This window comes from Pseudopipra pipra, chromosome 19 (genome assembly GCF_036250125.1).
Source record: "Pseudopipra pipra isolate bDixPip1 chromosome 19, bDixPip1.hap1, whole genome shotgun sequence".
Taxonomy (NCBI): Eukaryota; Metazoa; Chordata; class Aves; order Passeriformes; family Pipridae; genus Pseudopipra; species Pseudopipra pipra.
In genome coordinates, this window is record NC_087567.1 from 11,751,180 (window position 1) to 11,764,379 (window position 13,200).

General features: G+C 64.0%; 1 protein-coding gene and 1 long non-coding RNA gene across 4 annotated transcripts in view; both read left to right on the plus strand.

Moving 5' to 3' along the window:
- Nucleotides 1–467: 467 nt before the first annotated feature.
- LOC135424703 (uncharacterized) lies at nucleotides 468–7,933 on the plus strand. Of its 2 annotated transcripts, XR_010435323.1 has the most exons (4): nucleotides 468–625; nucleotides 1,796–2,392; nucleotides 2,989–5,541; nucleotides 7,454–7,933. It is a non-coding gene; the product is annotated as an uncharacterized LOC135424703 (long non-coding RNA). The 2 variants fall into 2 exon arrangements; XR_010435322.1 differs by lacking the exon at nucleotides 7,454–7,933 and having other exon boundaries at nucleotides 499–625; nucleotides 2,989–6,237.
- Nucleotides 7,934–8,358: 425 nt separating this feature from the next.
- Nucleotides 8,359–13,200, plus strand: part of SLC38A10 (solute carrier family 38 member 10) — a 30,097-nt gene continuing 25,255 nt past the window's right edge. Inside the window, exons 1-3 of one of the 2 annotated variants that reach the window (XM_064676196.1) lie at nucleotides 8,359–8,559; nucleotides 9,566–9,683; nucleotides 12,700–12,745. In XM_064676196.1, coding sequence (XP_064532266.1) covers nucleotides 8,455–8,559; nucleotides 9,566–9,683; nucleotides 12,700–12,745 — 269 coding nt within the window. In that variant the 5' untranslated portion in view covers nucleotides 8,359–8,454. The remainder of the gene's footprint in view (nucleotides 8,560–9,565; nucleotides 9,684–12,699; nucleotides 12,746–13,200) is intronic. The other variant, XM_064676195.1, reaches the window with a different exon arrangement.

Below are 13,200 nucleotides of genomic sequence, written 5' to 3' on the forward strand. Positions count from 1 at the left end.
GGGGCGGGCGCGCCCCGCATGCTAATGAGCGCGTGCCCCGCGCGCGCGCCCCCGCGCTGATTGGCCGCCGCGCGGCGCTCGCGCCCCGCTGGCCATTGATCCCCCCCCGCCCCCCTCCCGCCGGCTCCATTCTTCCCGCGGCGCGCGCGCCGCGCGTCAGGCGAGCGCCCTCTCCTGATTGGTTGGAGCGCCGCCAGCCCGCCCGCCAATCGCGGCGCGGCGCGCGACGGCGCCTAATTCAAGCGCGGCGGATGAATGGGGAGGGGAATAGGCGGTGGCGCGCACGCGCACTGCGCCGCCCGGGAGGCGGTGGCGGGAGGGGGGTGTGTATCGGGGGGGCCCGCCCCGCCCTTCCCCGCCGCAGCGCGCGCGCCCCCCCCCGCGCGCCGATTGGCTGGCGGCGCGCCAGCGAGCTGTCAATCACGCAGTGTAAACAAGGCGCCGATTGGCCGGCGCCGATGGCGGTTTCGAGGCTCCCCACCCCCCTCCCCTCAGGGGGGTGTGGGGGGTGCACGCGCGGCCCGGGCGGTTTCGAGGCCCCCCCCGCGCACAGCCCGGAGCGCCCCGGGCCGAGAGCGCGATCAAAGAGCGGCGAGAGGGGAGCGCACGGGCCGGGCTCCCGCAGGTGGGGCCGGGGGCGACCGGGGGGCTGCGGGGCCTGCGCGCCCCGCAGGGTGCAGGCTGTACCGCTGGGAGACGTGCGGTGCGAGGTGGGGTGTGCGGTGGCCGGGGGGTGCGGTGTGGGGGGCCGTGCACAGCAGGGCGGGGGCTGTGTAGTGTTGGGGGGCTGTGCAATATGGGGGGGCCATGCGGAGCGGTGCTGGGGGGCTGTGCAATGCCGGGGGTGGCAGTTTTCGGGGTGTGCAGTGTTGGGGGGCTGTGCGATGTGAGCGGGCCATGCAGAGCAATGGGGGGGGCTGTGCAAGGGGGGGACACAATATGGGAGGGCTGTGTGATGTTGGGGGGCTGTGCCGTGTGTGGGGGCCGTGCAGAGCAGGGTGGGGAGATGTGCAATGTTTGAGGGGCTGCGCAGTGGGGTGGTACGATGTGGGGGGGCTGTGCAACGCAGGGGGTGCAGTGGGGGGAGGCCGTGCAGAGCAGGATTGGGGGATGTGAACCGTGTGGGGTTGCAGTGTTGGGGGGATCACACAGTGCAGTGTCGGGGGGCTGTGCAATGTGGGGGGTGCAGTGAGGGGGATCATGGAGAATAGGGTGGGGGCTTGTGCAGTGTGGGGGGTTGCTGGGTTGGGAGGATCACGCAGTGCAAGGTAGGGGGCCAATGTGGGGGGGGCTGTGCAGTGTTAGAAGTGCAACGTGGGAGGGGGAGAGTGAAATGTGAGGGGGCCCTGTGGTGCAAGGTTTGGGGGGGTCCAGTCCTAAATAACCCTGAAATGCTGGGGGGGAGAGTGCAGTGTTGGGGGGCCCTGCGGTGCAAGGTGGGTGGGGGTGCAGCGTTGGGGGGCTGTGCAATGGGGGAGGCTGTGCCATGGGAGGTACAATGTTGGGGGGCTGTGTGCAGTGTTGGGGGGGGCAGGGTGAGAGGGGGCACTGCAAACTGAGGGGCTGTGTCTCAGGAAGGGCTTCACAGGGTGAGGGACTGGGGACCACACAGTGGGAACAGGAGCAGGAGAGGTGTCGGGGGCCGGGGCTGCTACTGGGAGGGGGCCCAGCAGAGGCTCCCACCGGGGTCCCCCCTGGGGCCCTGCAGGGTGGGTTTTTTTCCTTTTTTGCAATAAAAGGCTGTAATTGATTGAAAAGGCTGAAATAAATCGCAATCTCTCGTAACCACGATTAGATTACGGTGGGCGATTCATCACAGGGGACGGCAGTCGAGTCAGGAGGGAGCGGCCGGGGGCCCACAGGGACAGAGCCGAGCACACTGGGACGCACGGACACGGCACGGGGACAGACAGATGGACAAGGACAGCCGGGAACAGGCGGCTGCACCGCGGGGCACGGCCCAGCACAGGCGCTGGTGCAGCGGGACGTGCAGCTGCAGCACAGAGCCGTGCCCAGGGACACACCGAGGGACACGCTGACACGCACACCGAAGGACACGGGATCACACCGGCAGCTCGGAGGCACAGCCTCCTTCTCCTCTTCCATGGCCACCGTGTGAAGGCCGGTTGGATCCCTCTCCGTGTGGGAAAGGCCAGGAAAAAGCCGTTATGGATTATCCCAGCGCGTGGACTCGGTGCTGGAGGGGAGCACGGTGCAGATCCCAGCGTTGGGGCTCTGCGGTGTTTGGCTGCCGGGGGTCCCGGAGCGCTGGGGAAGAGTTCCTTGACTGAAAAAGAAAACTGAAAAAGCCAAAAAAAGCGGCTGTGAGGCTCTTCCTTCCCCAGTGACGGCAGCGGGAGGGGGAAGGATCCGGGGGAACCTCTTGTGCTGGGTGTGGGAAGGAGCTGAGTCAGGCACGGTGGGCAGACCCCCAGGGGGAACACTCCCCCCATGGCAAACCCCCTGCTGTGGGCAGCCTCCCTCCCTGGGCAGACCACCCTCTGTGAGTTGGCATCCCCAGAGGCACAGCCCCCTCTGCCTGTGGGCAGACCCACTCTTGGGGGTGCATTCCCTCTGAGCAGCCCCCCCAGTGGGTAGGCAGACCCCCTGCTGTGGTTGTACATCCCACACGAGCAGCTCCCCCAGCCCGGGGGTACAACTCCACTGTGCCGAGGTTGATCAGTGAAGTGAGCCCAAATGAGTGCAATTAAAGTCAATTTAATGAGGACCCCCCCACATCCACCCCCCAGCCCTGCAGCTGTCTTTGTCTGCTGCTGCTGCTGCTGAACACACGGTGTCTGTCCCACCCCCCCACTGGGCCTGTGCCACTGCAGAGCCCCTGAGCACGGTGTCACCCCTGGGGGGGCAGGAGGGGACCTGGGGGGTGGTGGCTGAGGCCAAGGCCTGTCCCTGCCCTGGGGACTGGCTGGGATGTGTTTGGGGGTGCAGCAAGGAGGCTGCAGCCCCAGCAGTGTCCCCCCTCCTCAGCTGTTCTCCCAAGCTTCGTCCTCCTGGGAGCTGCCAAGCCCCCTCGGAAGAAAGAGGAGGCTGGAGGATCCCCCAACACTCCTTGGGTGGGAGCTGGAGCAACCCCTGGCTCTGCCTGGACCCCCAGCACTGCTGCAGCGGGACCCCCTGGCTGGTGTGACCCACTGCCGTCCTCCAAGGCTCATCCCAGGGCTCTGCATGGCACGGAACAGCAGGTATGGCTCCCAGGACAGGCAGTTTTCCAGCTGGCTGTGGCATTCCCGGCGCGTCTCAAGGCCGTCTGCGTCCAAGGGTCGTGTTTGTGGTGCAGAGGGACGAGGTGGCTCAGCACCACTGTCCCCTCTGCTCCCAGCTCAGGGCCCTCGCCCCCTGCCCGGCGCTCCCCGGGGCTGGTGGGCAGCGGGGGGCACAGAGCCACAGCCGCTCGGGGGTCCGAGGAAAAAGGAAGGAACTTAACTCCCATTAACCATCCCATTGTACTGGCCGTGGGAATAATCGGGTTTGCTAATGCAATTGCTGCCGCGATGCGAAAATCCGACTGGAAAATGTATTAGAGCAATTATCCGCCTCCCTCCGCAGCCGGCGGAGCATTAATATTCAATTTTGATGTGGAAGCCCTATTATGTTAATGACTTTGGTGACAAAAGTCGTTAATGCAAGACGTTCCCTTCATGGCAGCAGCATCAGCCGGGGCGAGCAGGGGCTGCTGCCACGGGATGGGATGGGGCACGGTGCGAGGGTGCAGGGTGGGGCTGTGGGGGGTCCGGGAGGAGCCCCCTCCCCGGCCCTACGGGGGTCCTGGTGCTCGGGTCGAGCAGCCGCTCCACGTTCTGGAGGTGCCGGAGCTCCCGGGTCTGTGCCGGGGCGGATTAGCCGCGCTGCAGCACACCCGGCAGCGCCGCTCCCTCCCCGCAGCTGCCCTCCTTTGTTCTCTGCCCGAGCCCGGGGAGATGCACCGGGGGTTCCCCGCCTGCCGGGAGGCGCTGGCCGGTGTCCCGGCCATCAGGTGACACTGGTGCCGTGCCCCTGCCCCGGTGCTGCTGCCGCGGTTTGGGCAGTGCCATGGGCAGGCCTGGATGGGTGGATCTGGAGCTGTGGGCTGGTGGTGGGGGGCACAGGGAGGGGGGTGAGGAGCAAACCATCAGTAGAAGCAGCACCCCCTGGCCTTGCCGTCAGCGGCCACCACTGCAGCTCCCATGTCAGTGCCATGGGCAGTGTGAGGCTGAGCTGCACCATGACAGTGTCCCGGAGCTGCTGGAAGGGACAGGAAGGGGCAAACATGGAGCTGAGAGCTGCCTGTGATGGAGAAAACGACCATGACCTTCACCTCTCCAGCAAAGGGCTTGTACCCTGGGCTGGGAGTGACTGAAGGCCCCGGCTTTGCTGTGAGTGTGGCTGGCAGAGGGTGGCCCTGTGGCACAGGAACCCAGCTGGCCTGGCACTGGGGCTGGTTGGAAAGGAGGAAATTTTTCAGGGCCAAGGAGGGGACAGCAGAACCCAGACACAACCCAGGCATAGGCTGGGATTTCTGTTGGCCCTTTCCAGGCTCCCCCAGGAGGTTCCTGCCAGGTGCTGTCCCCTCTGTGCAGTGAGTGTTCTGTGTCCCAGTACAGGGATTGGCACGTGGCTGTATCCCCACCCTGGGGGTCCATGTATGGCACAGCTCTGCCTGCATGGGGGGCTGCAGCAGTTGGGATTTGTTGCCCAGAGTCCCCCAATATGATGCCACCCACCCCCAGTCCTGGTTCTGATGGGCGAGTGGGGCCACAGGCACCCCAGCACAGCATAACCCTGCTGCCACTTTGGGCTCCCTGACCCACAACACACCCAGGACAGCAGCCGAGGGACCCGTCCAGGGTGTCCCCCGCGGTCTGCCGGGGCAGGAAGGTGCTGCGCTGATGCTGCCACACGGGATCCGGCACTGACGGTGCACGGTCGGGCAGGTGTCCTTGGGGCGGCTGGGGACTGTCGGGACACCCCCTGGGGACACAGGACCGCTCTGGGGACGCACCCCGGTGGCCCGGGGCCGTTCCGGGGGCGGCAGGGCCGGGTCCTCCCGCGGTCCCCTCGCGGTCCCCTCGCTGTCCCCGCTCCCGGCTCCGCGCGCACGTGGCCGGGCCGGGCCGTGCCCCGGGCCCCGCCCCGCGCCCCCATTGGCCCAGGGCCCCTCGTCCCGCGCTCCCATTGGCCCAGCGCCCCCCGTCCCGCGCTCCCATTGGCCCCGGTGCCCTCCACAAACAAAGGCCGGCGCCCAGCGGGGGGCCCGACGCGCGGCGCTGATTGGTGGGGCGGAGGGGGCGGGGCGGGCCCGGGCAGGCCCCGCCCCCCGAGCCACGCCGGGTGCCCTAACAAGGAGAGGGGCGGGGCGTGCCCATTCATGCGCGCAGGGGAGGGGCGGGGCCAGCGCGGGGGCCGCGCTTCCCGCGCGCGGCGCGTTCCCACGGCGCGGGCGGGCGAATGAATGGGCGCGCGCGGAGGGTCCCGCACGGCTCGGTACGGCCCGGTAATGCTCCGCACGGCTCGGTACGGCCCGGTAATGCTCCGCACGGCTCGGTAAGGCTCCGTACGGCCCCCTACACCTCGAGGCCATTGCCGCGCGTGGGTACGTGCGGGTGGGGAGCGTGTCCACTCGCGGGTGTGACGGTGCCAGGGCGCGCGCGATGCGTGTCCTGCCTGTGTGTGTCCCTGCGTGTCCCCGGCGCTGCCGCGTCCACACGCACCCCGCTCTGTGCCTTCCACACCCACGCGTGTCCGCCCCCCTCCCCCGCGCGTTTGTTGTGCTGGGAGGTGAGGGGCGTTTCCCGGGGCCCCCCACGATCGTGGCTCTGCATCGCCACAGCCCGGCCCTGCAGGTGCCCAAGGACACCACCATCGGACCCCACAGCCTGGGGACCCCCATCCCAAAACCCACCCCACAGCTGCCCCTGGGGTGACACCATGTGGGGGGTCACCACTGTCTCTCACCTCCCCCCAAAACGGGCTGTGCTGTGTATCCCACTGTGCTGCTATACCCCCCCACCCGCACAGATCAGCCCCCTTGCCTCCATCTCCCTCATCATGCCCATAAATTGATTCCCAATCCGGTTCCCACCCTGCCAGCCCCTCGTGGGACACGCGGCCGCTCCCGGCCCGCGCCGGAGACGTGGACTGAACTTTGGTCCCCGAGCAATTAAGGTGCCTGAAACTGCACTTCATTAATGGTTGTTCTGCAATAAAACCCATCAAACTGCCCTTATTTGCAATATAAAACCGCAATTTGTTTTAATTTATGTTTTTCCATCCTTGCCGGGTGGTTCCTGGGATCTGCCAGGAGTCTGTCACCAGAGCCGGCCGTGGGGAGCAGAGCAGTGGGTGCTGGTCCCTGTGGGGAGGGGGGACACAGGGTGGTGGGTGGGTGCAGACCCTCAGGGGCACCATGCCATGGGTGGCCTCTGCCCCAGGTCTGGAGAGGAGGTTCCCATTCCTTCCCATTCCCCCTGGACCATATGCTGTGTCCCCCAGGAAGGGAGGGCAGGGATGTTCCCACGGTGCTCTCACGGTTCCAGGGAAGAGCATCCCTGTGCCATGGGAAGGTTCATGGGAGCCCCCCCAACCCGGAGCTGCCACTGAGGCGAATTCCTGAAGAAAAATCTGTGAGCAAGGGTGAGATGGGGGTGGGAGCCCCTGTGCCTGCATTTCATTGAGGAGGAGTGGGCCTGGCCCTTTTCCTGGGACAGCATCACTGGTGGGAGCTGGGAATCTGGCTCAGCTAAGGCTGGAGTGTGCACACACATGGAGCTGTCACATCCGACACAGCAGCGGCGCCTGGAGCTCCCAAGGGATTTGTACTTCCATAAAGCAGCGCGGAATCCCCGCGGGATCAGCCGGCCCTGAGCCCCCATTTCTAATTACAGTAATTGTGGCTCCGGCATCCTCTGGGGCCGGTTGTTCTCCGGGGCTCCAAATCCAGGCGGGAGGAATCTGGGCCATGGGGCAGGACTGGGAAGGGCTCTGAGCCGCCCAGGCTTCCCGGTGGATCTGTGGTGGGAATGCTGCCACCGGCTGCCAAATCCAAAAGGGCCCTTTGCCGGCTCCCAGTGCCCTGTGCTGGCACAGGGGGGTCCCCATCCCAGCTGGCAGCTCCTCATGCAGGTGCCTGGCCATGCAGGGAGTTGGGACTTTCCAGGGAATTCTCCCTTGCTATCAGCAGGTCCACAATGGGAATCTGCCCCGGCGCTGCTGGGGAGGGACACAGGCAGTGCTGGGACAGAGCCTGGCTCCTACTGGAGGCAAGATTTGGCCCTGGAGTGTTTGGAACTGCAGAAAACCCCCATCCCTCGGGATGGGCATGGAGATCCCAGGGGGAGGTGGCAGAGCGGGGCCTTCTCCCTTGGTCTCCCCATCCCATAGGAATTCCCAGCTGGCTCTGGATGCTTCCCAGGCTCCCGCTTACATGGAGAAGCCACTGGAGCTCTTTTCCTGGCAGTGCTGAGGCAGAACACGCCGGGGGCACCCCCAAAGCGGCTCCGTGACACCCCGAGGGGATCCCTCGGCCCAGCCCGAGGACACACACGGCCACGGCCCCTGCTCTGGCACAGGAGCCAGGAAAGCGCCGCCGGAGCTACTGATCCCGCGCCACACCTGGAGGGAATTAGGCTGCCTGTTCACCTCCCTGCAAACCTTTTGTAGAGCGAATTCCTGCGGTTTCCAGTCGCAATTGCTGCAAATTATACGAGCGCCGTGTGTTTCGCTCCGACGGGAGCGCGTGTGCTGCGCTGACCTGCTGCTGTGCATGGCCTCGGGGGACCCTGCCACAGCCCCCCGCAGCTTTCCTGCTATTCTCCTTGGGTTTTCTGCCTTGTCCTGCAGAATTCTGGGGGATCCGTCTACGGTGGGCTTTGGGATCGCTCCGGTTGGGATGGGAAGCAGATGCGTTGTGTGTGCACAGCTGGATGCGTGCCCAGATGTGCACCCAGGAGGGGGTTCCCGGGGGGATCCCCCCATTGCCCCGGGGACTCCTGCCTGGATGCCAGTGCTGTGGTCATGTGCATGCGTGCACATGCATGCAATGTGAAGCCATGCGCACAGCCATGTGCTTTCCATGCATGTGCGTGTGTGTTTGTGCACTCCCGCACGCCCCTGGCCGCACTGAGCTCCCCGAGGGTGCCCCCAACAGCGAGGACCCCCCGTTATCCCTCCCGGCCTCCCAGGACCAGCGAGAACGGTCCTCCAAGGCGGCAGGAGCGTCCCCCCTCGGCGGCGCGAACACGTGACTTCCGGGAGCGGCGGCGGAAGACGGAAGTGCCGCTGTGGCCGGTGCCGGGTCGGGGCGGGCCTGGCGGGGCCATGGCGGGCACGGGCGGCTGAGGGGGCCGGGGGCACCGGGGGGCTCCAGGAGGATCGAAGGGCTCCAAGCCGGCCGGGGGGCGCGGGGAGCGGCCACAAACCGGGCCCCCCCCTCGCCGCGGGGACCCCCCGCCGCGGGCCATGGCGGCGGCGGCGGCGGCGGGATCCAACTGGGGTCTGATCATGAACGTGGTGAACAGCATCGTGGGCGTGAGCGTGCTCACCGTGCCCTTCTGCTTCCGACAGGTAAGCGCCCGCTCCGCGCCCCCCCCGGCGCTGGGGGGGCTCTCCGGGGCCGCCCGGTGGGGAGGGTGATCCCGCCGGTGGCCCCCAGGCTGGGGCGGCTGTGCCGGGCCCTGCCCTGGTCAGCCAAAAGCCCCCGTGCGGGTGCTGCCCCACTCCGGGGTACCCGGGAGGAGGGCAGGCAGAGGCCACGTTTGCCCCCCTCGTCCGAATTTGGGGGGTGGTTCAGGGGTCGGCAGAGGAAAGTCAGCAAAGGAAACGCTGAAGACTCAGATCAGGCCTCCCTTGAACCAAACAATGCGTTTTTCTTTGTGGTGGGGTCTCCAGCTCGTCATCTCTAAACCAAACTCTGTGTTTTCCCCTTCCCTGGGGTCTCCAACTGATCATTCCTGCCCTTCTTGTGAGGAGCAGGAAAAACTAAATCAAAGGATTTGTCCATGTGACAAGCACGAGTCGATTTGGAGGCGTTTGCAAATGCCTGCTGTGCCCCCAAGCCTCAACCCCAGGATCTGCCCCATCCCCAGGGCCCCTCTGCCTCAAAACAGCGGGAAAAGGGCAGCTGGGATCAGGATTTGGGCCTGTTCCAAGTCACCTGCTTGAAAAGTGACCTGTGGTTCCCACCCTGTGCAGAGAGGGAGGTAGGAGAGGAGCTGGGTGAGGGGTTTGGGATACCAAGGAGTGGTTAATTTATCAAGCTACAGCAGGGGTGGGACCTCGGGGTCTGTCTGTGCTCCCTGGACCTGCTGGGGGATGAGCCAGGGGGGAAGTTATGCTCCACAACTCACTCCCAGTTCACTCCTGGGAACTTTGACTGGTGCAGCTGAGGGCTGTGGGAAACACGAGTGTGTTCCTGTGGCCTTGGGCTGTGGAGAGAGTGATATGGAGCTGATGGGGAAGGGAGGGAGTTCTGTGAAACAGGGAAAAGCGTGGCTGGAATTACCCGGGGGTGCTGAGGGAGGGCCTGACCCCTCACCTCCCACTGGTTTCTTCCCCCTGTGCTCTGTTCCAGTGTGGGATCATCCTGGGGGCTGTGCTGCTGATCTTCTGCTCGTGGATGACCCACCAGTCCTGCATGTTCCTGGTGAAGTCGGCCAATCTGAGCAAGCGCAGGACCTACCCCGGCCTGGGTGAGACCCCTGCCCCAGGGCTGCTCCCCAGCCCTCCCTGCTGGCTCTTACACCTGCAGCGTGACCTGGGCCTCCCAATTTCCATTTTCCCACTGGTGCTGCTGGAACAGCCGATGTTTTCCTGCTGCAGTTCCCGTTCTCCCCCGGGGCAGCGCCGGGGTCTGATCCTGCCCCCGACAGCCCAGCTAATGGTGCTGAGTTGTTTTGGCTCCCCAGGGCAGGGGAGGAGGTGCAGCACTGCCCCATCCAAACCCCAGCTCCCGGGAGGCGTCTGGGATGAATTAATTGTGGGTCTGGGATGAATTAATTGTGGATCTGGGCACGAGTTCCCCGCCCGGCGCTGCCGGGACAGCGGGTGCTGCCAGCCTGGCATGGAGCTGGGCTGCCTGGAGCCGAGCTGGGAACTCCTTTATGGCTCAGCAGAGAGGAAACAGCGCGAGCTTCCAAGGGCCTGAGAAACCAGAAACATCTGGAAGGTCCCTGGGTGGGTTTTGGCAGGGCCTGGCCGCCCTCGGAGCACGGTGCTGGCGCCAGGAGCCCGTGGCCTCTCTTGGAATCCTGACTGACCTGGGGGGCAGGAGGAGGTGGGGGGGTTTCCAGTGCTCTCCATTGCACGTGAAACAGCAGGAAAAGCCACCTTTTCCTTGTTTTCCCTTATTTTCCCGTGGGAGGAGGGCGCTGGCTGGTGCTGCCCTGGTACAAGGGCGTTGACAGATGGGTTTGCTCCTCCCTCCGGGTGCCCGAGGTGCTGCTCCCAGGAAGTACATTCTGGCTGCTAGGAACGGGAAAGCTGGAGCAGCTCCGTGGTCTGGGGGTTGTTGTGATGCCGGAGAGAAGGGGGAGCCCCCGTTCCAGCTGCCAGTGCCGCCCCCCCCGGCCCCCTCCACACGCCTTTGTGTGCTGCTTCCCGCAGTACACAGAGTCCCCTCCACCTTGGAGCGTGTCCCGGGAAAAGGGATCCTCTGCACGCTCCCAAGCCAAGGGGCTGGAATATACAGAGGGCCAGTAATGCTTCCCAGCTTCCTCCTGGCACGAGGGGGCTGGCAGCCGTCTGTGCCCGCTCCCTGTGCCCTGGGAGAGGAGCCACGGGCAGGGACAGCCCCGGGAGCGCTCCCGCGCCGCATCCCAATGCTCCGGGGTCGGGCAGCTCCACACAGACCCCCTTTGTCCCCGCGGGCCGGGCCCGGGGACATCTGCGGGCACTCCTGGCAGCCCCGGGGCCGATGCCGTGGGAGGATTTGGCAGCGCTGAGCCAGGGAGGAGAGTTGTGCACATTCCCTTCGGGCAGGCACTGCCTCCCGGAGGGATGGTGGCACAAAGGAGGGGCTGGCCCGGGCTGGGGCTGGGGGTGGGCCATCAATGCTGCAGGGAGGGGAAGGGCCTCGGGCAGGTGTGTGGGCGAGGAGGGAAGCAGGATGCAGTTCCCAGATGGATTTTAACCAGGAGATGGGTGAATCCCTCCCTTCTGGCTGTGCAGGGGCTGTGCTGGCCCTGGGGCAGCTTGGCCCCACAGGGGAGCTGCTGAAGCTCCATCCCAGGAACCACCTTGGGTTTAAAAGGCTTCTCTGATTCCTGAGCAGGCTCAGCTCTGCCCAGCCTGGGTATCCAGAGGTCCCATTCCAAGGATTCCACGGTACCATTTCTTTTACAGTCATCGCCTCCAGGAGAAGATAAAGGATCCAATTTTTCCAGTGTCCCCAGGTGGGGACATCAGGTGTAGAATTAGGAGGCATGTTCTCATTGAACATCAATTCCAAACAGTCAAGGACATGGGCTGGTTCCAGCCCCACCAGTGGCTGTGTGTGCTGGAAGGATGGAGTGCCGTTGGATCCTCCTGGAGCTCAGCCTGTTAATACCCATCTCCAGGAGGGATATTTTCCTCTTACTCACTCCTCTCCCTCCTTCCAGGCCCTCTTTGTGTGGGACTGGCCCCCCCAGGGCTGTTGCCTTTTCCCCCATGGCTGTGGATTCCCAGAGGAGGCCGGGGCGGCCGTTCCCGGTGCCCGGGCACTGTGCCTGGTGGCGGCTGTCCCACCGCCCTGGCACCGAGCCAGCAGCTATTTCGGGTGCTCCCCCACATCCCCGCTCCGGGCTGTGGGTCCCTGCCGTGCCTTTTGCTCATTTTGTGGGAGAACATCTCGTTTCCTGAATTTTTATCTCAAAGCAGAGTCCAAGGGAATCAAGAGTTGAAGTTAATATTTAAAATAGCAGAAGAAGCTTCCAGAAAGGATCCGAGTTTGTGTGCTGGCGGGTTCCAGGAATGTTGGGCTGTGCCTTGAGGGAAGGCAGAGGGGACTCCGGGGTGGTGGGTTCATGCTGGACAGATTTGGGCACTGTGGTCTGGGTTTGGAGCTCTCCGTTCCCATTCTGCCCAGTAGGGTCTAAAAATAGAAGTGGAGTTTTCTTGGCATTGTTTTTTTTGAGAGAAAACACAATGATTTAAGGACTACTGAGCATTTTCTGCTCCAGCCCAAGGATGGGAGGGGGGGAAAAGCAAAGCCTTGGCAGCGGCCCTTTGGTGTGGGTTGGGAGCACTGGGTATTCTGGGAATGGGATTGAACGTTCTGGGCACCAGCTCAGCTCTCCCAGCCAGCCATGTCAGGCGGCCCAGTTCGAGGGGGAAGATAAAAATAAAGAGGGGAGTTGGATTGGAATTCTGCACCACTTCAACTTTTGCCACACAGAATCTTGTACAGGAATATTTTCTCTCCCATTGCCTTTAATGGCTGCCATGTGTGGCTGCTGCTTCACACCACTTCTGGTTTTAAATAGAAAAAAAAGAACCTGCTCGCTGGCTTTTCCTCATCTTTGTTCCTGTCTTATGTGGTTTTCAGTTCCCAGAGGGAATGGCTGAAAAAGAAAGTGGGAGGGTGAGGCAAACAGACCCCAAACACCAGCAGTGGGGCCCTGCTGCACTGCCCTGTGTCACTGTTAGTGTGCAACTTTGAACTGGCCTCTGCCCTATTCTGAGCCTTTCTTTGACTAACTTCCACTTTTTTTTTCCGTTTTATGCCAGCATTTCATGCCTATGGAAAAGCAGGAAAAATGTTGGTGGAAACAAGGTAAATCTGCTGTTTGTTCAAAGCGTGAACAGTTTGGGTTTGTTTGGGGAAAACTCCTGCTCTGAGCCTTGTCCTCCTTCCTTCCCCTCCTGCCTCCTCTGGTCCCCACAGCCCTCCTGCCTCCTGGAATGTGGCAGGAGCCTAAGTGAGATCCCTAAGCCCAGCTCACAGGTGTCACCTCCAGCATATCCCGCCCGTTCCCAGGCGGAGCCGGGAGCGCCTTCCAGGCGGTGGGAGCACAGAAGGTGGGAGAGAGCTCATCTCCTGCTCTGCTGTGAAATCCCAGGCATGTCACTTGTGGCTGTTCTCCAGGGGTGACATCCCTGCTGAGAGTGCTGTGAATGAGTGGGAGGGGGAGCGTTTGGTTCCCTGGATCCATGGATCTGCTCTGGTCCTGCTCATTCCTGCTGTGAGATGCCTTGAGGGAGGGAGAATCCTGTCTTCATTTCGGGACG